General features: G+C 40.0%; 4 protein-coding genes across 4 annotated transcripts; 3 read left to right on the top strand and 1 right to left on the bottom strand.

Annotated features, from left to right (window-relative positions):
- Positions 1–3057: 3057 nt before the first annotated feature.
- On the top strand, positions 3058–10077 carry LOC116262105 (dihydrolipoyl dehydrogenase, mitochondrial-like). Its single transcript, XM_031641196.2, has 2 exons — positions 3058–3402; positions 8371–10077. Exons 1-2 carry the CDS (start codon positions 3118–3120, stop codon positions 9619–9621), a joined length of 1536 nt encoding a protein of 511 aa, XP_031497056.1. The 5' UTR covers positions 3058–3117; the 3' UTR covers positions 9622–10077.
- Positions 10078–12345: 2268 nt separating this feature from the next.
- Positions 12346–13571, top strand: LOC116262106 (short-chain dehydrogenase reductase 3b-like). The gene is made up of 2 exons (XM_031641197.2): positions 12346–12479; positions 12586–13571. Exons 1-2 carry the CDS (start codon positions 12466–12468, stop codon positions 13361–13363), a joined length of 792 nt encoding a protein of 263 aa, XP_031497057.1. The 5' UTR covers positions 12346–12465; the 3' UTR covers positions 13364–13571.
- A 2223-nt stretch (positions 13572–15794) lies between these two features.
- LOC116261790 (uncharacterized) lies at positions 15795–20274 on the top strand. The gene is made up of 8 exons (XM_031640646.2): positions 15795–16217; positions 17114–17147; positions 17264–17494; positions 17794–17883; positions 18861–18926; positions 19051–19142; positions 19823–19870; positions 19995–20274. The coding sequence occupies exons 1-8, from the start codon at positions 15877–15879 to the stop codon at positions 20110–20112; spliced, it is 1020 nt and encodes a 339-aa protein (XP_031496506.1). The 5' UTR covers positions 15795–15876; the 3' UTR covers positions 20113–20274.
- A 480-nt stretch (positions 20275–20754) lies between these two features.
- Positions 20755–25526, bottom strand: LOC116262726 (laccase-17-like). Its single transcript, XM_031642213.2, has 6 exons — positions 25392–25526; positions 24853–25004; positions 23947–24191; positions 22916–23044; positions 21713–22681; positions 20755–21283 (listed from the first exon to the last, which is right to left on the bottom strand). Exons 1-6 carry the CDS (start codon positions 25512–25514, stop codon positions 21153–21155), a joined length of 1749 nt encoding a protein of 582 aa, XP_031498073.1. The 5' UTR covers positions 25515–25526; the 3' UTR covers positions 20755–21152.
- Between the last annotated feature and the right edge of the window lie 930 nt (positions 25527–26456).

The raw sequence follows: 26456 nt of genomic DNA, 5'->3' as shown, positions 1-26456 counted from the left end.
CGTATTTTTTTTAAATTTATTTTTTGAGGTTGGGTCGGGGTCCATGCTGGTCTGACCTTGGCTCCACCCCTGGCCAAGGGCATTTGCATGGGCACAAGGTTGGTAAATTAATTAAGAGATCACCCACTCTTCTGTATATACATACATGCGTGCATTCACACGCACACACATGCATATATATTACGCGGAATTGATATTTTCATGAAAACTTGTATTTTTCTCCGAGTTTTTTTTGCCTTCATATTATTTGTTTTCCCCTTGATTTTAGGAAATCCTATTATCATGGTGTCTAAGGACCCACCTAAGAGATTCTTAATTGATCATGAAGTGAGCAAGTCTTCTTGGGCTGTCACATCTATTCAAGTTCAACTACTAATTTAAGCTTTTAAAGAATGAGATCCGTAGGGCACACCCCGCAAAATCTCCACCAGTCTTCGCCCCTGATTATGTGTTTAGTGTTCTTTGAATAAAGCTCCGACAAATTTAAAGAGATTTTCAGATTTAAACATATGCTAAAGGAGCATAACCTAACTGATTGGGTAGGTGGGTGCGTAGAAAGCGGATTGCTTGTTTCATTCCTGTGGGTGCTATTTTCTTGAACTATAAACAATAAGTACGAAACAATTTACTCGATAGACATACCATTCTCCACCTAAAGTTCCTACACAACTCGGGAAAAATAATTTAAAACGTCTTTTTTTTTTTTCATTAAACCAGCAATGGTGATGCCTTCCTCTTCCAAATGCCAAGGTTCACAGAATCTTGTGGGGCTGGAGATGGGATCACTACTGTCCGGGGTTTATCAGAAACGAATGATATTCCAAGGAAATGGGATAAGAGATGCGCGAGATGTGAGGACGCGGTTCAGTTGTACAGTATATGACAAACACCACCATATCCAGATCCATTAATGTTCTCTTAAAACCCAAAACCATATCCATTTTCCCACATAAAATTTGCACCCCACAATATCGAGAAATGGCTGTCGGTCTTGCCCTCAATGGCCGAACTACCCGTATTTTCTTCCATATTTACGAGTACGACCATATAAGGATCGGATTTTTAGCCGGACCCATGTGGACGGTGATAACGGGTGCAAGTTCAGCAAGTTTTAGTTTGGCTCAACGACTAATGTCATGAAATTTTGTTTACTACATAAAAAAGTAAAACATCCGTTCATTTGGTTGTTTATTTCTTTTAGTTCATTCCCACACCGTTCCATCCTTTTGACAAGAAGTAAAGCTGGGTCTATGGTATTCGATCAGACTCGGATTCGAGCTCGGGCTTAAAAAAAAAAAAAAAACATCGTGCTAGCCCAATAAGTTATCGGTCCCAGTTAGTTCGATAAAATTTTTAATATATATTTTTGTGATTCATATATTTAATTATAATATTTTATTACGATTAATTATATTTATATATATTTTTATATTAATATATATATATTTCAATTTAATCAGGTGGGGCCAAGCTGAGGCTCGGGTTTTAGGTGTCGAGCGAAGCTTAGGTCTGAGTTTGAGTTGTCAGGCCGATGCCCAAGTTTACTTTTTAAGAGGCGTATTCTCATCTAATCTAGTTTTAGAAAATTTTGATTTTACCAAAGCCAATGATATACTCACCTAATCTAGTTTTATAAAAAGTTACTTTTATGAAAACCAAGTTTTGTAACGAGGTTTTAAAACTTGGTTTATTTGTTTGGTGGCACACTTAAAACTTGGTTTTTCATAAATGACTAGGGAGAGTTAGATTTTTCACTTCTTTTTACAAAACCGTGTTTTGCTAAAATTAGGTTTTTCTTAAACCCAACTTTGGTGGCACCCAAACAATCCAGAAAACATAGTTTTGGATACAAAATCAGATTTTACCTTTAAAACTTGATTTTGAGGTGTCATCCAAACATCCCTAAATTTTCTGATGAGTTCTGTAAACTTGGTGTATTTATTTGGGAGACACATAAAACCTGGTTTTTCATAAATAACTTGAAGGGGATCAGGTTTTTCTCTTTGTTTTACAAAATCAAGTTTTTATGAAAGCTGGGTTTTCTTCCCGAATCTTTGATGGTTCTCAAACACTATAAAAACTTGGTTTTGGAGTGTCATCTAGATACCATTTTAAGCTTTGTTTATGCCTTTCAAACATGCTTACTTCCTGAGATTTTTTGCCCTACCCAATAAAATCAACTATGTTCGTTTTTACTTATTAATGTAAATATCTATTGACTATTGTTATAAATAGGGCAGCCTTATAAGTCTACTGCAGTTTTCTTCTGCCATTTTCATGCCAAAAAAATTAAATAAAATAAATAAGAGGACCGTACATGCGCACTAACATAAAGTATAAACACTAGAAAAACATGAGCACTTGTATACACTAATCGATTAATACAATAAAGACAATTCACAAATTGACAGGTCTATAAGGAGAAACGTTTCTTTCAAGTGGATTTTTTCATAACTTGATGTTATTGTTTGGGAATAATAACAAGATGTTATTGTTTCTCCTTTAAAAAAAAATTAGAACAAATTCATAAAACAATTAAAAAAAATATACCATGAATCTGCCTTAAATTCTTATTATTGTCAAAAAACTCTTTAAAAGTTCATTTGTTTAGTGTGAAATGTTGAGCAGTCGATTATTATTGGCTCAAAAAATGAGTGCTCATTGATAATTTTTCTTACAAAAAAAAAACTCACTTCGAACAATTTGGTCAGAGAGAGAGAGAGAGAGAGAGAGATTTTAGTAGTATAATATTAATTTACAACCTACTTTTGCTTTTTCTGTTAATCATTAACGAAAAAAAATCCAAATGCCATAGAATTATTTCGGATGATCTATTTATTTCTCAGACAAGTCAGCGAAATGCTCTCTCTTTCGTTGAAAAAATTCCTTTTACTTGGTGTTTCCGTTAATTTGGTTTTAAAAGTAAACTATTTTGCGTTTCTCGGGACTCGAGCCAGAACGTGACGGGAGGGTTTACGGTAGATTTTGTGATCTCATTGAGGGCAGTCACGGAAATGTCATTTATTACAGAATGCTGAAAAGTGAAAAGGCAGGCCGCAAATTCCAACTTGCCTGCTCTTTGGGGGGAGAGAGAGAGAGAGAGAGAGGACAGAGGAAATGGCGATGGCGTGCTGCAGCAGCGGTGCTCGGAGGAGGGCCGCCCTCCTTTTCCGCGGCGGTCTTGCTCAATCCAGTCTTCTGAGGGGCTCCTCCGCCGGTGCTCATTATTCAAGATCCTTTGCTTCGGCGTCGGAGGAGAACGACGTGGTGGTAGTCGGAGGCGGCCCCGGTGGGTACGTGGCGGCGATCAAAGCCGCGCAGCTCGGCTTGAAGACAACTTGCATAGAGAAGAGAGGAACGCTTGGCGGCACCTGCCTTAACGTCGGCTGCATCCCTTCCAAGGTCCTCTCCTCCTCCTTCCTCATCTTTATGGACGTTCAGTAGATCTCTGGTACTAAGGTTTCTAAATCAGATGAATCGGGGTTGGGGTTTTTGTGGCTCTTTACTGGGGAAGTAATCAAGAACTCACTCTTGTCCTCTTGGAGTGAAACTTATGGACGGATGATTATTCACCAAACATAATTAGCGCCATTTGTTTGGTTTTATGGGATATAGGGAAAACCCTGCTTCTTTTTTAGGTTATAAGTGATGATTCTGGTTCCGATTGTGCTTATACTTGTTGTTTTGTTTGTCGTGGAAAGCGATTTGTGTAAGCCTGGATTCCTAGAGTTGAGCGGAACAACGTTAAGATGCCTTGAGTGGGGTTAGTGGATCGAGATTCCTGGATGGCGCGCAATCCGCCGACTGTTTTTACCTTCTGATTGTAAAGTCATGGCAACGATCAATTTTTTGTAATGGAACATTGAACCATTTGGCGGATTATGTCTTACTCACAGATGGCATGAAAAGGAAAACAGGGCACTTGGTCGTTTGGAATTTCTGCCTTCTTTGTTTTCGTTCTAATGGAAGTAATTTGCCGCTGTGCTTGATGTGCTTTGATGATTGGAGATGGAAGAGAGGTGGTTCTGTAGTAAGGAAGAAAAGGTAATGATTCACTGGGAGGTGCAGTTGTCAAGAGCTCAAGTAAGTGCGTTTGAAGGCTCTAGCAGTGAAAGTTTTTTGCTTGATCTTGTCATTGAGTAACAGAAATCTTCAAATCTCAGTCAGAGAGGTGTAGCCACGCACTTTCAGAAAAAGTGGGTGTGGCCCTATGCAGACACACGATACACACGCACAAACACACATGCGGAATAGTTTAGTTCAAACAGAAAATGCAATACAAGAATCAGGTTAACATAAGAGTATGAAAACATGAAAGGAAAAGATCCAAAAGACTCAAACATTTCAAAATTTTGGTTCAAGCATTTATGATAGTCAGATTAATTCTAACGAAAATCAATACATAAAGCAAAATGAAGAGAAAGTGGAACAAACTGAGAAGTGAAGAATTAACAATATACAAACTGAACTGTTAAAAAGCAGAGAAGTTAAAAATTAACTAAAAATTTTTTTTTTTTCATTTGTGTTACGGTGAACAGGTGTTTCATTTGTACAACTTACAATGGTTGTGCAACATAACAACATTAAAGCAAAAAATGAACAAACCGAGCAGGCCAGTTAACATTACAAAAGGGCTTTTGGGAATCAATTTGGGCATAAGATTCAAATTTGCAATGCATATGCATTCAAAAGCTGCTTGCAAATGAAAAGAAAATGCAAAGAGCTTTTGAACCTTGCTTAACATACACAAAGAACATGCTTGAAATCCCCAAGAAAAGCCAAGGCTTATCCTCATGCTAAAAGGGTAAGGCTTATGGAAAAGAACAGAAAAAGTCATCAAAAAGGAAAAACCAAAAGATTTTTCTCTATCGAGAGGAAAGCCCTTTGTTTTTTATTCAGGACCTTAAGATGGAGGAATAAGGTGAAAAAAATTGAGAAAATAAAATAAAAATTGAAAAAAAATCTACTCGCTTCTGGTTGTGGTCTATCGCACAGATGCTGCTGGTATTCGGAGTTGGAGCTGTAGGAGCAATGGGGAAGATGGGAGGAGGAGGAAGTAGACGCTTCCTTGGGTTTATCACCTTAGGGTTAAGAACACCTTAGGCAGTGTTTGATGCCACTTTGGTGGATTCATCCAAGGTGTACGGAACTGTTGATAGAAAGTCGGACCTGGGTCTGAATTTTACTCCATGCTTTTTAACACAAAAAGCATATGGAGTAGTTAAGTTCACCCTGGAGAATTTCATCTCCAATTGATAGGAGTGTTGCATTGGCGCAGATAATTGCTCTACAAAAGAAAATGAGCTGGCCTATCAAAAACATCCCCTAAGGTGCACTTAAGATTTTGGATTAGATTGCTTCTGACCCAGATCATATACAAGCACTGCATAGTACATAGATGGTCTGAAGTACCCATATTAGAAAATGAGGGTGCCAGGTATGATGACCATTCATCACCGTTTTCAATTAAAAACATATGATTCTTTGCAATTTGCATACCAACTAGGTATTATTAAGGCACTTTGAAATGTATTTCTTCAAGCTATTGAATGTCTTGAGCATAGCTGCTGGAGTAAGAGGTCAGCATAAGAAGCCACATGTGCAGCATGAATCTAGAACCTTGAATGCTTGGCAGATGCCTTGGTGTATGAAGCAAGCATAATGGGTATAGGAGCCTAGAATCTAGATGTGTTGTTAATTTGAAAGAGAGCCTAGGTATATGGTGAGGATATCCAATTTGAAGAAGATGATACAAATGACAATGAGAACGAGAATGAAATGAAGATGATGAATGGTCATGATGATATTTTCGTTTCTTATTTGCATCGACAATTCATCTTGTGATGTATAACACTTTAAAGTTTAAGCTTATTTCTTGATGTGTTATGGGTCATGACATTAGATTATGTTATGTTAAATACTTAAATTGATGACTGTCCATAGCTATATAAGCCTATTTTTATATGTAACATATTTTTTATAGAGAACATAGTTTTCTTGGGCTTTCCTGATTTTTCGCGGTTTTTTATTATTTTTTGATTTGTTTGATTTAAAAAAAAATTCTCTATGCATTTACTATAAATTGTGGTACGTTATTGTGCGGGAAATCTATTAGCTGACTGTTGTATGTTATGATTCACACTGTGCCACATTGGTGGCCGTTTCCTTTATGACTCTTATTAAATTGAGTTGGTGGTTTAATCATTGGGGCCTCATATCCTGTCCATGATCTTGGCCTTCCTTTTCTACAAGGTTCAAAAAGTTGAGCTGTCACAAATGCTGAACAGTTAGATTTTTTTTTTTCTTCTTTCAAAGTTCATTTCAAAAGCATGTAACTGCTTATTCTTTCATGCTTCTGAAGCCTTATGGGAAGCTTGCTTCTAGGTAAAATTTGTTTGCTTTCCCCCAACTTCATTGATCTGATATTGAAAAATGCACTTGCTGTTAAAAGAAGTGTTCTTTTCAAAGATTATGGTAATCTATGTATGTGGTGGAAAATTTTGTAAAGAGCATTCAAAGATGCATCTAAAAGTGTGTTTTAACTACTTTTTATGTCATTTTTCATTAATTTTTCTACCACCCTTGTTCAAAGTTCCGAGTTTTCACATCAAGGTATCCCTTAGTCACTTAATCGTTGACCGCTTACATATGGCTTCTTGCTCCCACTTCTTGAACTTGGTGTTCAAAACCACCTGGTTGGAACAGGTGGGCATCCTGCAGTCTATGCATGAATGATATTAAGCTTCACACAGAAGAATAGACCAAAAGGATGTGCTGTAAAAGTGCATCTGAAACAGAAATATCTTGTATCTCTCCAAAGCTCTTCTGGCTTCATCAACTGGACAACGAAATTTTAAGATCCAGGTCGGGGTCCTGTTCATTCCCCCTAACCTGAAAGCATGGACCAGTACTATTAAACAAACAGCTAGATCTAATAGGTATTTGTCTTCAGATACGATTAAGGATAATAGTCTTTTTGCTGGCCTAGTTAACTACAAGAATGTGTACTGCTTAAACACCTGGAGTGGAGCCAAGAATTTTTTCTTACAAAGGCGGCACGGTACTTTCTAAAATTTTTACCAGGGCTGAAATATATTTTTCAAAATGTTTAAGAGGGGCCAAATAAAAGTTTTTATAAATTATAAAATGTAATTTTTTTTTTTTTCAAAAAGCTACAGTGGGGTGGGGAGAAGGGGGCCTATGGCCCCTGCCAGGCCCCCTGGGCCCTGCCTCTACCCCTGTTTCAAACTTTCAACACCCTAGAAAGAATTTGCTTTTTGCAAAATATATGATCTATCCTAACCTTCCTACTCTTAAGTCTACCTTGTCCATTCTTATCATTCTTAGAACTGAAGCTTAAAATAAGCAACAGAAATGTTGATCTCTGTGGCTATCGAAGATGTTTTGTTTCTGGGTGGGCTTCTTGAACCATTCGAGGTGTAATGGCTGGGATTTTGTTAAAAGAACTACTTTGGCCCATTTTTTTTCCACTAACTGCCAAATTTATTCTGCATTTGCATTGTTTCACCTCGAATCAAGGGGATTTTGTCTTCCTTTTTGTGCAAATCTACCATATCCAAGCATAAAGGTCTATAAAAACCTCACTGGACGATAGCGTTGGGAAAGATGGAACTGTGTTTGTAGTTAGGGTTTTCAACCTATAAGTTTCTTGGCATTCTAGCAGTTTTAATGCTTGAACAATTCTTTAGAGTGATATAGTCTTTGTTGTGCTTCCCCTAACTTTTGCTATTTCAATCCTTATTATTCTGTAACATTTTTAAAGTATCTTTTGGATCCTTTTCTTCTTATATTTATAAGATGATGTGACAACATTAAATATGGCCTTGTCTTGGTTCTTTTAGTGACATCAGTAGAAACACCAATGACACCCCAGTCATACATGCAAACACACACAAACACACATATATGTATTTGTATTTGGAGGCTTTAGTATTCTTCATCATATTCAACAAACATCTCAAAAGAACTGGTCTATTTTCATCCTTTATTTTTAGTGATGTTTCTAGTCTGATTATTCGCATCTCCACTGCAAATATCCATTCTTTGAACATCAGAATTAACAATTATCCAAAATATGACATCCACAATTGTACCATTGTGACATTGAAAAAGTAATTACCAATATTTGTTTGCAGCAAGTTTTCGTAACCTCACAGGAAAAAGGGGAACCCATAATGAATGGACCTTGTTGCCTCTCTCTTTATGTCTGTCTCCTCCGTCAGCATGATGTGTTCTTATATTTGTCAGCCGCCACTTTTTGTCTTATTTGATGAGCATAAGTTGTGTGATATGGTTGTTATGGTGTATGCTTCAATTAAGAAAGTAATACCTTGGTGTACTGGTTGTTAGGCGCTACTCCATTCTTCACATATGTACCATGAAGCAAAGCATGCGTTTCCTGCCCATGGAGTCAAGTTTGCTCAACTTGAGGTGGATCTTGCAGCCATGATGGCCCAGAAAGATAAAGCTGTGGCGAACCTCACCAAGGGAATTGAAGGGCTTTTCAAGAAAAACAAGGTTACTTATGTCAAGGGTGCAGGGAAGTTGATTTCATCCAGTGAAGTTGCTGTTGATGGCCTTGATGGCTCAAGTACTGTTGTCAAGGGCAAGAACATCATCATCGCCACTGGATCTGACGTGAAATCACTCCCTGGAATTGTCATTGATGAGAAGAAAATCGTCTCATCTACTGGAGCTCTGGCGCTTACCGAGATCCCTAAAAAGCTTGTGGTCATTGGTGCTGGTTACATTGGCCTTGAAATGGGTTCTGTCTGGGCCCGACTTGGTTCCGAGGTCACTGTTGTTGAATTTGCACCTGAGATTGTTCCAACCATGGATGGTGAGGTACGCAAGATGTTTCAACGTTCACTTGAGAAGCAGAAGATGAAGTTCATGCTTAAAACCAAAGTTGTTGGTGTGGATGCATCGGGCCCCGGTGTGAAACTTACCGTGGAACCTTCTGCTGGTGGTGAGCAGAGTGTACTTGAGGCTGATGTGGTTCTGGTCTCAGCTGGCAGAAGTCCTTACACTAAGGGTCTTGGAATTGAGGATCTAGGTATAAAAACCGACAAGATTGGACGCATTGAGGTCAACGAGAGATTCGCCACGAGTGTTCCCGGTGTATATGCAATCGGTGATGTTATACCTGGTCCTATGTTGGCACACAAGGCAGAAGAGGATGGTGTGGCATGTGTGGAGTTCATAGCTGGGAAAACAGGTCATGTTGATTATGATACAGTGCCTGGTGTTGTCTATACAAACCCCGAGGTAGCTTCGGTGGGTAAGACAGAAGAGCAGGTGAAGGCAGCAGGCATTGAATACAGAGTGGGTAAATTCCCTTTCTTGGCCAACAGTCGTGCCAAGGCAATTGATTCAGCAGAAGGTGTAGTAAAAATACTCGCAGACAAAGAGAGCGACAAGATTCTTGGGGTTCATATCATGGCACCGAATGCTGGCGAGCTCATTCATGAAGCCGTACTTGCATTGCAGTATGGGGCATCAAGCGAGGACATTGCACGCACTTGCCATGCACACCCGACCCTAAGCGAGGCTGTCAAGGAGGCTGCAATGGCTACATATGACAAACCCATTCACATATAGAGTGGCATCCGTGTTTGTTGTGGATTTAGCGCTTAAGCTGATTTTGGAATAAGCTTTGATTTGATGTCATGTTTTTTATTCAACTCCGGGAATGAGATCATGTTCCCCTCGTCATCCTTTTTTGTAACTTCTCATGAAGCTCTCGATAAGATAAAATGATGATAGGAAACAACGGCCTGTGCAAAACTGTCTCTGAGGTTGTGCTTTTGAGGCAGAAGTTGGAAGTGGGAAACATTTTGTGAAAATTTTAAGTCTGCAATAAAAAGGTCCGCGCAACAGCATGGGATCTGTGCTACTTCAAGTGGAGAGCTGGTGGTAGAGTCAGCATCGGTGAATGATGTTAAACCCGAACACTGTAGATCAACAAGAGGCAATTCTGTCATTTTGAACTTTAGGTCCTGTCAGATTGTATTCCTCAGGAAGATCTATGGCAATTTGTGGGGTTTTCTTTCTCTTTGCAGGGATATTCATTTACCGGTTCAATTCTTGGAAAATTCCTAAAGAGAATTTTCAGTAGTCCGAGCTTATGAGATGGAAGAATTCGATGTCTTTAGCTGCAAGAAAGCAAAGAAATGCTTTCTCATTTCGAATGAGGTGCTGTGGCATTCACCAGTGCAGTTAGTACTTGGTAGTCACACAAAAGGAAGGATGAGCCACGGTTAGGTTGTAAATGGCTCTAAGATTCCTCAATCAAGAAAGAACTCTCATTAGTTACATTTGAAAGCTAAAAAGTGAGATTTATTTAGCTTTTTACTCGACAGCAAGTACACTTTCATCCGAATCCAGAATGCACGCCAAATTTAACCGAAAAAATGAATAAATGGCTATATTCAGTTTCTGTTGTTTGTGTACCACTCCGAATGTGACTGGTTCGACTAATTGTTTGGCGGCGGCGGCGGCTGCTGCTGCTGCTGCTGCAAAAAAAAGAAATCAATCCTTGACCTCAAGGGATGGAGGGAGGGTAGGGGGTGAAGGATGGGACGAGGCTTCCGCCTTCACCTGAGACTCCTTCTGCTCACTCGAAAAACCTTTTTGCAGATAGAACCAATTACTTTTTTATGAAAATTTCAGAGCACCAATTGGTTTCCAAAAATTTTTAACGTAAGGTTTTTGAGTTTTTAAACTCAACCCGTGAACCTTCATGGTCATACCCTTAGTTAGGAAGCCTGCGGTCTGCGGTTGTTGCACATCCAATATTATACATCAGCCGCGTAACCCATTATGGTGTTACTTTATACTAAGTATGAGATTATATTGTATCTCTGTGCTCGAAAGATACAATGGTTAGGCTTGAAGTACAATTTTCTTTTGTAATAAGCTGCTGGATTATTAACTAGTAGCATGTCTAATTCGTGATGGTACTCTTATCTCCGCCCACCGACTGGCTGGGGAAGGGTGTGCCATTCACTGGTTTACTGTCAGAGTTAACTTTTAAGACCAAAGACTTTCATGGCAGCTGACAGTGGAAAGGGACATGGGCGTGATACGGCCAATTTTCACTTGTCCCTTAGATTCTTTGGGATGCTGCCCATGTCCAGAAGGAAAATACAGACAAGAACATGACTGCGGTGTACGTATTTAATATGGCAGAGCTAGGGATGGAGCAGGTCGTGCAATCAGTCATCACGCGCACGAACAGGAATGACATTCAAGAGCTCCATGTTGCTGCTAGCAAGCTGATAGGCTGCCCTTCAAATCAAAAGCTCCTTGGGCTTCTTATATTTTTAAAAATTGTGCAAACTCCTTTGAATAAGTTAGATTTCAAAAGTTTGGTCTTTCCTAAGCAAGCAGACACCTACATATTCTCGTCATCTTGAGGTCCGTCCAATCATGTGTCGGTAACGTGCCATGAAAAGTTGGAGGATTTTTTCATCTAAACTCCAATGCCTCCATGACAAACCCAATTAAGTATTCAACGATCTAAAGTACAAGAGAGTTAAAGGCATCACCTTGGTTTGAAAGCTACTATAAACGTTCTATGGGATCTCTGCATCTTAGATTTTTGAAGTGGGTGTATTAATAAATGTTTAAGCCTTTTATAAGGAACCACCATTTCATTAATGACATGCATCCAAAATCTAGTAGCTGGTTGACTTTAATGAAACAGATTCTTGTTTAATTTCTATTTAAAGCGAATTAAAGATCTGTCTAAACTATGGATTGGCTACATATGGGCTCCTAAAAAGGTAACAACTTTGTATTGTATAGGCCACAAAATTACAAATATATCAAATAATATTGATTCAAATGGACTCGACTACTTATTGTCTACGATGTATGTACACTTATACACAAAGTTATATAGGAATTCAACTATCTGACGTCCAAAGGCGGTAAAGCTATCAACTTTTGGGTAGCAATTAGCAAACTTGGGTTGCTTGAAGAAAGAGTATTCTAGACTGTCATGCCATGTTTTAAAATAGTTAGTGGATGGTGCTTAGTTCAACTTCAGATGTGCTAAATCTAAACATCCAGCACAGTAGGACCCCGTTTATAAATGATCAGAGTTCTATGCATGCAACCGCTCGGGCTGTGTGGCATATGTCTGTTATCTTGATGCTATTGAAAAATATTGATTTGAGTTGAAGGTTGTCCTTATGAAGGAAAGTGTGGTTAAATCCTCTCTCTCTCTCTCTCTCTCTCTCTCTCAATATCTGACAAATTTAGCCCCCTCTTTGTAAATTACCAAAAAATCAATAATATATATATGCACAGCCCGATCACTGCATCTTAACATTTCCACTCCTTCCTGGGGAGATTCAAGAAATCTCTCTCCCTCTTTCTCTAAGTTTGTCTGCGTGTGAGAGATAGAGAGATCGGAAAACCGGACATCTTGCGCCAACCATGTCAAAGGGAAGGTAATGCTAGTAGCTCTCTGATCTAAACGGTTTCACAGTCGATTAATTAAATTTATTTCATGTCATGCACCAACATCCAATTCTGACCCTCTTTTGTTCGCTGTAGATTGGAGGGGAAGGTGGCATTGGTGACAGGAGGAGCCAGCGGCATCGGCGAGGCCACCGCTCGCCTCTTTGCCGCCAACGGCGCCATGGTCGTCATCGCCGACATCCAGGACGAGCTGGGAGCCCAAGTCGCCGCCTCCATAGGCAACGGTAGGTGCATTTACAGGCACTGCGACGTCAGGGAGGAGCACCAAGTGGCGGACACCGTCGGCTCCATCGTGGAGAGCCACGGCAAACTGGACGTGCTGTTCAGCAACGCCGGCATCATGGAGCCCCCCGCCAGCATCCTGGACATGGACATCGAGCAACTCGACTCCGCCATGGCCATCAACGTGCGGGGCTGCGCGGCCATGATCAAGCACGCGGCGAGGGCGATGGTGGCCGCCAAGATCCGCGGCTCGATCGTCTGCACGGCGAGCGTCGCGGCCGGTCTGGGAGGGGTGGCGCCGCACTCCTACACGGCGTCGAAGCACGCCGTGCTAGGCCTGGTGAGGTCCGCGTCGGGCGAGCTCGGCAAGTATGGGATCAGGGTGAACTGCGTGTCGCCCTCCGGGGTCGCCACTCCTCTGGCGTGCCGCCCTGTGGGCGTGACGCCGGCGGAGATCGAGGCGGCCTGCAGCGCCGTCTCCAACCTGCAGGGGGTCGTGCTGAAGGCTGCCCATGTTGGGGAGGCCGTCCTCTTCTTGGCTTCAGATGAATCGTCGTTCGTGAGTGGCCACAATCTATGTGTGGACGGAGGGCTCTCTGCTGTCAACCATGCCTTCTCTGTTTTCAAATGACTAGAGAGAGACAGAGAGAAGGGAAGCCCCTACCCCTTGTTTTTCAGTACTTTATCATTATGGACGTAGAATAACTGATACTCGTAGCTTGGATCCAAAACTATGACTGCACTTGTGGAGTTCCCATAAAGACATTGTTGCTTGTTGTAATCATGAAGGTGATCTGTATTAAATAAATCAGTATCCAATGGCCCATAATTCGTGGATCTATTGGCTCCGTGTTTTCATGCATAATAAAGTGGGCGCCCTATATACTAGTTGTTTTGGACTTATACAAACCCTGCGAAATATTTAATAGGATTGGATCTGCAAGAGATAACAACATGAACTTGAACATGGGAGCCAGTTTTTAAGTAAACAGTGGATTTTGTTGGGTTGGATCCCCTTCATGTGGATGATTCATATCCAATGCAAAAAAATGGAGGAGGTGGAGGGTCTATATCCTGGTTTTACTATACCCTCTTGAGGCCGAAGCCTCTTCTGAGTACTCTTAAAAGTGAGACAAGAGCGGACCAGGAGTACACTTGGCCTTTTCTTGAAGGCCGGACACATAACTAGCTCTCCCCTTGAGGGGCCATGATTCATCTTGACAAACCTCAATGTCATCATGGACAGTTTATTCTTTGGAAACTGGATATTTGTAAGGCCTATGACAAAGTTATTTGACCCTTTTTGGAAAGATCTCTTGATCGTTCGGATTTTTGTAAACAATAGACATCGTGGATCTTGAAGTGCAAATGCGCCGAATCATTTGCTTTGATGTTCAATAGATGTGAGGAAAATTACTTTGATAGTCATAAAGGATTAGGAAAAGGTGATCCTCTATTACCTTCACCTGTCTTCACTTTAATGGAGGTCCTTTCAAGGTGTTTGAAATTGGAAGCCATTAAAATGAAAATTATACTTATACTTCCTAAATTTGGCCGATGTAACATATTTTTTGCTGTTCATATTGTTGTATTTTGTGCAGCTGGCCGAATTTCAGTGTCTAACTCGAAAACAATGTAGAAGCTCTTTCAAAGTGTAGTTGGCATAAAGACTAATGCCCATTATTTTTTGAATCTTAGGATACATTCTTATCCTCATTCCCACGTTTTGGCTGATAGAGTGAAATTTGAAGGCCATTCTTTTGTTTACATAGAAATATTTATACTCAAAATTTGACTAAGTACCAAACCCTTGTGGACTTATATTAATTTTCAAGTAATCACATAAGACATTAGAAGGTTTGTACTAGTTTAGATAACTAACACTAAGTAAGTCGATGAGAAAGGCTAGACTCATGGTTCGGTTCATGGTTCAAGTTTCATAAAAACTATCTAAGATTTGGACTATCTCTTATCTTACTCTGCCTCGAGGGGTGAAATATAGCTTGTTCAATTGACTGGCTAGGGAAAATCCGACATTTTATGAGTGCTATTTTACCGGTCTACAACTGGTGGATTATTTGGCACTCTCTTTGACGAATGTATCACTCTTCACCTAGGTTTCAAAGCGGTCCTGAAGTCCAAGAAGATACTTAAAGGGAGATAGATAAGCTTCGCCCTTAGCTAGCAATTTCTGATTGCACCCTCACCTTGTTTATCATCCAGTTAACAATGCAGATGAGCAAAGCCGTCGGATAAATGTGATCGCTGCAATGATTTACAAAAAACAAGCTCTAAAACACTTCATCTCAGGTAATGAATGACCTGAAAATGACCGAGCCCCAAAAGGCCCGACTTTTATGTGCGTGCATCACTTTTGGCCTAAAATCATCTTATCAGCTGGCCGAAACAAGTATCATTGCGCTCTAAATTACTTTTTTTTTTTTAATACGCAGCAAGTTCTACAACACATCATTTTAATGTATATGAAGGAAAATCCAGAGCACAAAATAGTCATGGCTATAACAAATTAAGGAAAATCTACTCAAATGATCTAAAACGTTAGAATCGATGTTGTCAAAATCGGTTCTTATGAATGACTGTACGTGTCCAAATTAATTGTTCTGAGAATAAATTTGTATGTTTTGATTCACATGGAAGCAGTTTCTGTTGGTAGATTGGTTTTATTTTTGACTGTGTCATTCAAGCAAGCAAGGGCAGAACCAGAATTTTTTCAAGGACCCAATTAAATCTCTAAATGGACCTCATTTTTCAATATTTTTATAAAGGATCAGTAAAATTTTATAAAATTTATATGCAATTTTTAATTATTATTTTTAGGTGGAGCCAACCCTACACTCACTCGCCCCTGCCCCTGCCCCTGCATTCTAAGTGTCCCAAACCACCATTCAAGTTCGTCTTAGCCACATGGTCAACCTGATCAGGACATCCAAAGGATGAACGTGATCTGTGGTAGCGCAACCAACTGGTCAGAACCACCAGCCCGACCTGACCAACAGCCACCACCATGTTTGGTTGTTGCTCCCTTAATTTCCTTTACTCTTTTGTGAAGCAAGATAATGAGGTCGAAGCAGTGCTAGCTGATCACTTAGTTCCAGGTTTCCGGCTGGCTGGAGACCGGCTTCAATGGCGCTGGTCGTGTACTGGTACGACTTCGTCTGCTTCGCCATTGTCGGGATATCGATCATCGCCGCCTTGTGGGTGATATGGCGCAAGGAATGCGCCAGGGAGTGCCGGACCGGGACCAAGTACGAGAGCCTGCTGCCAACGAGGCCCGAAGATGGTCAGTCCCTTGCTTCGGCACAACCGGGCCATGTTGGTACCGACATGCTATGGATGAGCTGCTGGCGAGGTGTGCATCCCGGCGTCCTCTTGGTGATCCGGCTGGTTTCAGGGCTTGTCATGGCCGCGTTCTTGGCATGGGACATCGACGTCTGGACCGCAGACGTCTACATTTACTACACGGAGTAAGTTGTCTCTTCCATGTTCAGGAAATGATCGGTTATACTTATCTATGATTTACATCTGCAAAAGGAAGCTTGGTTCCCTTTTCCTGCATCCGTGTTTGGCTATCATAGTGAACTTGATAAACTTCCTCTCAGTCGGGAAAGCAGGAAAATGTGGCGCCGCAGTGTTAACCCCACATCCTCCTGCTAGGGCCATCTGCTTTGGATTTTCCGGACGAGAAACCATTTCCATGTGAAAACGGTTCCTTCAAACATGCCCTTGGGGTCTTTTTCGTGTGAGTTTGCCTTACAGGGGTAAAGGTAAAAAGTGGGCTTGACGAGCAATCGTTAAACTTTGAGACAAGAAATGAGGATTAGAACTAATAGCATCGCTGGGCTGTTTGACTGGCTGAAGAAACATCTCCAGAGACATTCTGTCGCCACCGTACACAGGCAAGTCAAACACACTGGAAGAAGAGGCGTTTCCCCGGAAAGTTCTACTCCTATCGGCTCTGTGGAGAGCGACAAAAATGCTGGAGCCGTAGCAAAACGTCTCCAGTTGAAGGATCCTGTATTTGTGTTATAATTCAAAAGAGAAACTTACGTTTCTGCTTATTCTGTTTTGAGGCTTAGTTTTTATGTTGCAAGTCAACTGTTTAACGTTGGGGTAGGCCCGCGTTAAATCTCCGTGCTAAATTTCCCAAAAGATAAAAAGGATTCCTTCTTGACACACTAACTAATATATTATGCACATTGTGTGATTTGGGTATTCGTTGTCGCATTTTTTATTACGTTGTTCATTCTGGATTTAGGATTGATTTTCATCCTTTATTCCTGGTAGTTCTCTACTTGAATGCAGGAAAACTCTGAACTTACAAAATCTTTTCCTTTTTTATCTTTTTCTGTGTTTTTGACAGATGGACCTTCACACTGGTCATCATCTATTTCGCGGTGAGTTTAGACTATAGCAATCAGATTGTAGCTGAGATCCTTTGAATCAAGTTCAACAGGTGGGGAGATTAACACAACGGATTGAATCTTGCTAATAATTAGATTTTCTGACGCAGATTGGTACCATCGTTTCTGCTTATGGTTGCATCATACACTCAAAAAGGCAGGGAGTCGAGAATGAGGAGCAGGCTGCTTCTGTTCAACATTCAGTGGACGGTCGGTCTACAGACATAAACTTTAGAAGCAGAGCAAATGGAGATACCGTCAAACTCCAAAGTTATTATGAGCAGGAGCAGTTTTTACGAAGAGCTGGCTTTTGGGGATATGCCATGCAGATTGCTTACCAGGTTTGCTTCCTCATAGTTTGAATATGTGGCTGCAGCGTGTTGAGTTTTTTCGAACACAGGGAACGAGCCTACTTTTTCTTATGTTTGTGATCTATCCGTGCAAGTTACGTATACAAGTAGCGATTTATTTATTTATTTATTTTTTCTCACTTTCTTTTCTTTTAAAATAATCTCAAATTTTCAAAGAACGGAGGCAAATTTTCTGATGATATTGATGCCACATGCCCACCTTTTACCAAGTCTTTTATAGGTTTTTCAGTATCTTGCTGGTATTAGAGCTGATTTGTTCACTAAATCAGGCCTCTGCAGGTGCAGTGATGCTAACGGACATCGTTTTCTGGTGTCTTATTGTTCCATTTCTTTCAATTCAGCGGTTCAGCCTGAACTTGGTAAGATTGCTTTGTTCATTTTTATTATCTCAGAGTTACCAAAACAATATTGGGTAGTTTTTGAGGTCAGCATGCTTAGTCTTATGCGAATTTTATTGCTTCAGTGTTGGTAAGCTTTTCTTCCTTTCAGTTCCTCGTTCTAACATCCTCTTGATAATATTGTCATGGTCATGTCCATCATAAAGAACCCCTAAATGGATAAATGGATATCCCTTAGGAAGAAAACATATAACGTTTGCCATTTTCATCTTCAGCTAGCTTAGAATTTGTCCCTGGTACACATCACATAAAAATACAATTGTGTGCACTTTGTTTCTCATTCTTATCAGGAGGGACTCAAAAGCTAGCCTTTTTGATGTTCTAAAAGTTTCAAACCTAAGGGGAACATTTGACAACAGGAAAACTAACACAATGTTCCATGAATCTGCTCCAAAGTTTGGGGCAGATACATGGAATACGATATTCTATTGTTTCATGAATCTGCTAATCTTTGGGACAAATTTGAAACAATGTGGTAGTGTTCCTATTGCCAAAAACCCTCTAGAGATGCCTGTATAGTTCCAGTTATCCCTTGATGCAAAAGCCTGTCAAGGTTCTCTTCAAGGACAGTCAGGATTTAAGACAGCTCTTCATTTCAAATTAAGGTCTTAAAGAAACCCACCTGACAGGTGCACGGTGACCTTGCAGACTCTTAACAAGTTGTTTTAGGTAGCAAGGTCAAGTCATTCTGGATTTCAGTGCCTTGTTCTGTATGGAATCTCCTGGAATCCGTCTAACTAAGCTAATTAATGTTATTTGAACTTTGTCTCACTTTTCTATTATAATGACAACCTCTAAATAATTTCATTGGTCTATTGTGTTAGATTAGCCTATCAGATATGAGATCCAAGTTCTTAGATAATTTCTTTGAATAAAACCGAAACATTCATTCTCTGCTTCAGCATAAGCTCATTACCACAAACATTTTCTGGTTGCAGTTGATGGGATGCATGCATGTGCTCAATGCCGTCTTTCTTCTCCTCGATACTTCTTTAAACAGTTTGGTGAGTGCTTAGAAAAGTGTGAAGGCGTCCATCTAGTAACAGTTGTTCACTGAAAAGTGTTTCTCATTTCTAATTTTCATTACTGTTCTTCATTGACAAACATTTTTCCATCTCTAATTTTCAGCCATTTCCTTGGTTTCGCCTTTCGTATTTTGTGCTCTGGAGTTGCACCTATGTCATTTTTCAGTGGGTCCTTCATGCCTGTGGCTATTCAACGTAAGCATCATTAACTGGGTTTCTTTTCTTTTTCAAGCATTTACATAAAAATATGAGTTGTTGGGAAAATTGTCTTCTGTAATTCAGATTCATATCAATGAATTTCATGGTTTGAAGGCATGCCATCTTTTTCCTCAGTTATCTAAATACTTTCTTACCAATCAGCAAATCTGTTGTTAACTTTATCGTAGTCAATGAAAGCTAGTCTAAATTGGATGCATGCTAGACCAAATTTGGCAGGTTCTCAGCAAGTGATCTCAATTTCATGAACTTACAGAAGTTTTAGTTGAAAGCATAGTTACAGTTGGGGATTTTTTGACACCTACTGTAACTTTTGCTCTATAGCCATAATCAGAAAAGGAAAAAGCCGAAAAACACACATACACACACGGGGGGACAGAGGGAGAGAGAGAGCGAGAGAGAGAGAGAGAGAGAGAGAGATGATAATTAATGAAGATAGAAGAGGTAAGCTTCTACCTTAGTTAGACTTAGCAGTCTCACATGTTTAAGAATGGGAAGAACTTCAGAGGGCATGAATTTGGAGGACTAAAGGACCACTATATATTCAGTTGCGTAACTATCTCTTTTTAAGTGCGAATTCGTATTGTTCTGTCTTGACCTTTTCCTGGAGTGGATCTTTCATACCCTTACTCATGTGTTCGCCTCCTCTTCTATTGCAGGTGGCCCTACCCTTTCCTTGAGCTGTCAACCCCCTGGGCTCCTTTATGGTAAATTTTGTTGCTTTTGATTTTTCCTGCATCTTCAAGTAAGGTTGTAGCTATTTTTCTTTTTATTATATCTTTCTTGGAGGATCATACAACACTTTAACATGCAATAAATGGCATCCTGCAGGTACTTTGCCTTGGCGCTTGTTCACCTCCCATGCTATGGTTTTTATTCCCTCATTGTGAAAGCAAAAAATGTAGTCTTCTCAAGATTGTTCCCTCATGCATATATCAGGACTTGCTAAGTTTTCTTGGTTAAAGTGTTACTTATAATCATGCAAGGTATATCTACCTATGAGTGTACCTAAGTTTTCTTTGTAAACAGATGTTTTTCATTCTTCCTTTCGTGATAAAATAAAGAGTGTTCTTCCTGATTCGGGAAGAAAGGATGAGACGCAAGGTAGAAATGACTGATAGATTTGTCATAGATGTCCAAATGTGTTAAGCTAATTGACTTAGATCCAATTACAAATTTACATGTAAATATCTGCACAGTTAGTGAAATAGTTGATATTTTTTTTTGGTTTTCTAAGAAAAAAATGAGTTTGCTAGGGAAAAGGGTCACTGACCTTCAGTAAAACAAAATTGAACAAAACGTAACAATAGGAAAAAAGAAAGGTATAGAAAGATACTGAGAAAGGAAATAAAACGGCCGTCACTGAGTCACCATTGGTGTAATTCCAAAATGACACCACTGAGCCACTAAGCAGGCTCATCCAAAAAACAGAGTAACCATGCCCTCCCATGGAACGGTGAGGGAAGTCCTACATTTTCTTGAAGCTTCTGAGTTCTCCAACGGGCAAAGGCCATGAAGTCCCTGCGATCTTACGAACCTTCTGAATCCTTGTATATATCATAGGGATTTTTTAGGAAATCCTTAGTTTTATCAGCAAGCGAAAAAGGCACTCCAAACCTTCCATGAAGCAGTAGGAAGCAGGGAAATGAATGTTTATGAAAATGTCAGGTTTCCATAAGTTTCGGGATTCAAGAAAGCAATCTAAAACAGAAAGCAAATTAGAAGCAAGAAAATGACTTAAGGGGAAAGCAGAGTTCCTGCTAGCATACTTTGATATATTGCCACCAATTTAAAAAAAGACCCAACTTACACCTTTTCCTCAAGGAAGCCGCTACAAAGAGAGATTCGCAAATTAGAGAAAAAGCAAATCTGTCATTTGGTGCCTCGTCTTGGAATACATGCTAGGAAAGAGATCGAGCTACAGAGTTAACGGCGTTGGTCAAAATCAATTTCACCCTAACAATGGTGTCCTTAACTCGACCGTCGACGTCAGCATCTTGGAAGATCGGCCGGTGGCGGAGGCAGCTTCTGGCTTGGCAGTAGTCCATCCAGGACTACCCAAGCCATCTTTAGTCCCCAACTGGTGTGAACTTCCAAATGGCAATGCATAAACCACACACCTGACCAAAGAAGCCAAAGGAAAAATATCACACACACGGCAGAAGAGAATGATTAGAAGCTTTCTAGCTGTCCTTTGCTTTCGAACAGTTGGGAGTCTCCGTATGCTAGTTTTTAAGCTTATGAATAATACGAATGATTTACTATGTGGTCATGGAACATGAGGGCTATCAAATACGAAAATTATAGGTTGTTTTCTGCAATCACTTCAAAATAATGTGTTTCTGCTTCAACGTTGATCTGTTTATTAAATAAAAAACACCTAATTGCTTTGTACCAAACCTGGTGCCTGCAAAGTTATGTGCACCATGGGGCACCACAGGCCCTCGTGCATGACATGTGCGCCCTGGCCTACTTGTAGGGATACATGTCATGCACATGGGCCTGTGGTGGTGCACAACCCTGTGTATAACCAGCTTAGATTATTTTACCTGGATTGTCTGCTAAGAAGCGAACTGCCACCCATCCTCCACTTGGCACTCCTATTGTATTCCTCTCCATGGGGTCGACCAAGTTGAAGCTTAGTGGATCCTTCTTTGGGTCGTAGTTGCCAAACCCCTGTCCCACCACAAAGAAATTGAAGCCATGAAGATGAAGAGGATGGCTTTCTGCACCAAGAATGCTTGTGTCCTGCATCACCAGCTCAACAGTTGTGTTGTACTTCAACCCCACCACCTTGGTAGCATTGAGCACATTGGTATTGTTAGGAGGAGTGCCTGTGTAGTTGAAAGTTACCAGAGGCTGGCTAGGAAAATCCGTCGTGTAAATTCCATTAGATTGATCGAAGAAGTACGCCTGAAGCAGTGCTGTGGTTGGAAGAACAAAAGAGACATTGTTCACAGAGGCAGAAAACTTAGTTCCATTAGGACCTTGACATGTTTGGTTTTTAGGACAGGGCGTGCTGCCAAGTCCCACCGTGAAGAAGAAGCGGCGGTCGACTTTCTGCGGGACGTTGGCCGGAAACTGTTTGCTTGCGAAGCTTCTAAATTTTCTGCTGAAATTAGCGGCATAGTTGGTGTCATTAAGAGCAGGAAGTGCAGGCATGATGAGGGGGAGCTTAGGAACAGGGAGGATACTGTGGTATAGGTCGTTGGCCACGTACAGGAGGAGTCCCACCGTAGTTGAGTTATCAAATGTTCCCTGACCAGTAGCATAAGGTCTAGCAGCCATGACGAATGTGGCATTAGAAACATATGGTTTAGTCTGAAGCAGGACATTAATGGTCTGTCCTGGAGTTATGAGGACAGTATCTGTTTGGAACGGCTTCACATATATGGCGTCTGCTTCTACAAGTGTCAGAGAGTGGTTGGCGATGCTGAAGAACAGCTCGTCATTGAGTGCAGCATTGATCAGGCGAAGTAAATAGGTCTTACCAGGTGTAACCTTCAGCTTGAAAGTATCTGCAAGAAGAAAAGCAAAGATGAAGAAAGTCTAAAGAAACCTTCCTCATTTTCTTCTTTTTATCTATGCATTTCCTAATTATTGATTGGATTTGGGGCAAATGACGGGTACTCAGTGGGTATTGAAGCATAAATATCATAAGTTAACCTCCTTCAACATTGGTGACTTTCACTGATCAGAAACCGAAAGCTGTGTTTGCAGTCTACTGACACCTGTGGAAATGGCGTTGTTACCTTTAGCGGAGCAATTATAAAGCAGTCCAGGGTGGCCATTAATGGTGTAAGAGACGGAGACGTTAGGGCCAGCACCAGTCTGCAAAGCTTGAGCAATGACCGCCTCTGGGTCGGCGTTCCACCATTCTCCTGTACCATACGTGTTCCACAGAGCAAGCATGATCAGTACATCTTCGTTCTTGGAGATGACACGTGTTACATATGTCGCAAGATTTTCGAAAATCTTGCGATATTCATAAGAAAATCAAATGACGAAAAAATTGGGGGACAAGTCGCAAGGTTTTAAAAATCTGACGAAAGCAAAAATCTCGCGATTTAATCTTATTTTTTTTTCGAGATTTTAATATTTATAATTTATAAAATTATTCAAGATTTTTAATATAAGATTTGTTTAATTTATTAAAAATTATCGAGGTTTTCTTAAGATTTTTCCATGAAGAAGAACTTTGCCGAAAAATACAAGAAAAAAACTTTTGGAAATTTCAGAGGTGACAAGTATTTACATCACCCAAATAAACCAACAGAAATGAAATTATAAAGCTTGAACCTTAAAGATAAAATCTACAAGGAATTTGATTTGGACAAGAACATTGAATATTGCATTAACAAGTTGTTACTATCAATCTACTACAAAAAATGAGGTAAATTCATTTAGACATTTAATTAAAGAAGAACACTGAATCTTGGTTCCTTAATGGGGTGCTTGGTAATAGTAACAATTTGTTACAATTTCTTGAATTTACCAAAAAAATTAGGAATAGATTCATGGAACAATATGTTACAACATTTAATGAATTTGCTTCATTTTTTTTGAACCGATTCAAGAACAACTTGTTACTATTACCAAACAACTCCTAAGTGATAGTTAATTTGTGCAACTGTACTGCTCCCGGATTATAGTTCATATTTGCTGATTCAGATTAGGTTTTTTACGTTACTCGCAACAATCTGGTGGGATCTTACTGTCTCAGTTAGCTAATTATTCCAGTGTAGAGAGTGCAATATGTAATAAGCATGTCATGGAACATTACCGAAGATGATAGGAACTTCTTTGAAAGGCTTGGGGAAAGGATAGGTGAAACTGGGGCGAGGAAGGATGATGATGGCACCATAAACACTGGCTCTCATCCATGAATCATGAGCATGATAGAAAAGAGTCCCTCTCTGACCGCTGATGCTGAAGTTGTAGACATACGTCTGCCCCTTTTGAATTGGACACTGTGTTACATACGCTGGTCCGTCTGCCCATGCACTGTTGAGCTGCCTAACTCCGTGCCTGCTCAACCCACACATCCATGTTTACTTCATAAGCAGGTTTGAAACAGATTCAAATGAAATGTATATCGAAACCAAATCCATGTTTTGCATTATGCCAGAGGAATCATTACCGCAAGGTATAGAGGGGGAGGTCACTTTTGTGGATATTGAATTGCACAAACTATGATATATATATATATATATATATATATATATATATATATATATATATATATATATATATATATATATATATATATATATATATATATATATATAAGAGAGAGAGAGAGAGAGAAATTAGTGGGTTGGCAAGACCCGTAAAAAATGGTCTTAGCTATTGTTCTTTCTGAAGTGGAATGCTGATAAAAATCAAGAAAAAAAGATAGATTATTTTAAAAAACACTAATCGACAACTTATTTTGCATTGATTTTTTTTAGCATTCTATTTTGTAAAGATCAATTATCAAGATAATTTGATGTGGGTCTTGCACCTAACGATCACTTATATAAGTGACCATTGACAGACGATTACTTATATATGTGAGCAAGATTTTAGCTTCTTCGGCAAAAATATATTAAACAAATTAGTACACTTGTAAAGACGCGTCAATGCGAGCTGGCATCATTAACCAAAGAAAGAAGGAAAAAGAAGTTAGGTGGCTGCTGAAGATCATTACCAGTGTATAGTGATGTTGTAGCGAGCATGATTCACCACCTTAACGATGACTCGATCTCCTTCTTGGACCGTGATTTTAGGCCCCGGAATCTTCCCATTAACCGTAACAACTGGCTTCGTGTGGCACAGCCTCGTCATATTCTTCGTTCGTATCTACGCATCAATACAACAAACCATACGTACATTACATGCTTGCGTGCTTATCTAGCTTCTTTTCTTTTCTAAATTTGATGATCATCCTGGTTCTATGTAGCATGGATAAAACATCAGAACGTACCTCTCTCTCTCTCTCTCTCTCTCTCTCTCTGTATATATATATATATATATAAACATATCCAGCCAGCCTTAGAGAGGCTGAGGGTGGTGTCTTGGGGATTAAGGACAACGGTTACAGTTGCGCCCTCTTCTCCCCCCTTTCTCTCTCTCTCTCTCTCTTTCTCTCTCTCTCTCTCTCTCACATACACACACACACACAAACACATACACGCACACATGCCCACATGCCGGAAGAACATAAAAAAGGGGTTGGTGGAAACGTACATGGAAGGTGTAGCGCCTGATCCCGTATGCATTGTTGGCACTTGTGAGGCAGGGCCAGGAGAACAGAACAGTCACTGCCCATAGTAGTATTCCCATGCAAACACCTTTAAGAGGTGCTCCCATTTCTGCTTTCTCTCTCTCTGTGTGTGTGTGTCTACACTCGAAGACTGTGGAGTTTATATACCTGAAAAGATAGCCACCTTGCTCCACATTCTACAACATTTTCCATCACCAAGTCTTCTAGAGAAGGGTTGGTGTTTGTCGCTCCTCCTCACCTGTTTCATTACAGAAGAAAAGACGTGCAACCACCACTGAATTGGCATACCATTCCTTTTTTTTGCCTTTGTGGAGGCTCTCCTGTCATTTGGGGCCTTCTAAATTAACGGCATTAATAACCATGCGCCATTAATTCCCTTAGGAAAATTTTTTGGTATCAAACAATTGATCTCTGTCGCAATCATGTTTTGATCATTTACCTTCATTTTAGTGCAAGCATGAAGGCAACTTTTAAGAATATTGGCTGGATATCAATTTTGGATTTTGAATTAGGACAGAGGGGAGAGGAGGATGATGCCCAAGTAGGTAACTCGATGGCTTCTTTCCCTCACTTGCAAATAAATGCATGCATGCCTTTCTAGATGTTTGTTGCGATGTCCCTTTCATGCAGTCCCATCCTTTTATCGTTGCATATTTAAGTTATCATCTGCTTTTAAAAAACATTTATAACCTGTCCTATGATCAAACTTAGAATTGGAATACTGACAAACCACTGTAAGAGGAAATTAACTTTCCATCCTTCCTTGGTTTCATTTATTTCTTCAGATAGCTTAAGTTGGGTAACTCATCCTATTCTTTAGGTATATTTAATGATTCTTTCATGTCAAACTCATATTCCTTTTTGACAGATACATACACATATATGTATATAGGGATTGGTAGGTACCAAACCACTTGGGTGAGGGATAAAATCTAGACTTCCTAAATTCATGTTAAAAATTGTTTTAAACAAAATATGAATCTTCTAATGCTTTTATAAACACTAACTTAATATAAATCATGCTTTAG

This window comes from Nymphaea colorata, chromosome 10, assembly GCF_008831285.2.
Source record: "Nymphaea colorata isolate Beijing-Zhang1983 chromosome 10, ASM883128v2, whole genome shotgun sequence".
Classification (NCBI taxonomy): Eukaryota; Viridiplantae; Streptophyta; class Magnoliopsida; order Nymphaeales; family Nymphaeaceae; genus Nymphaea; species Nymphaea colorata.
Note: the sequence above shows the minus strand (reverse complement) of the source record. Positions and strands in the feature narration are given on the sequence as shown.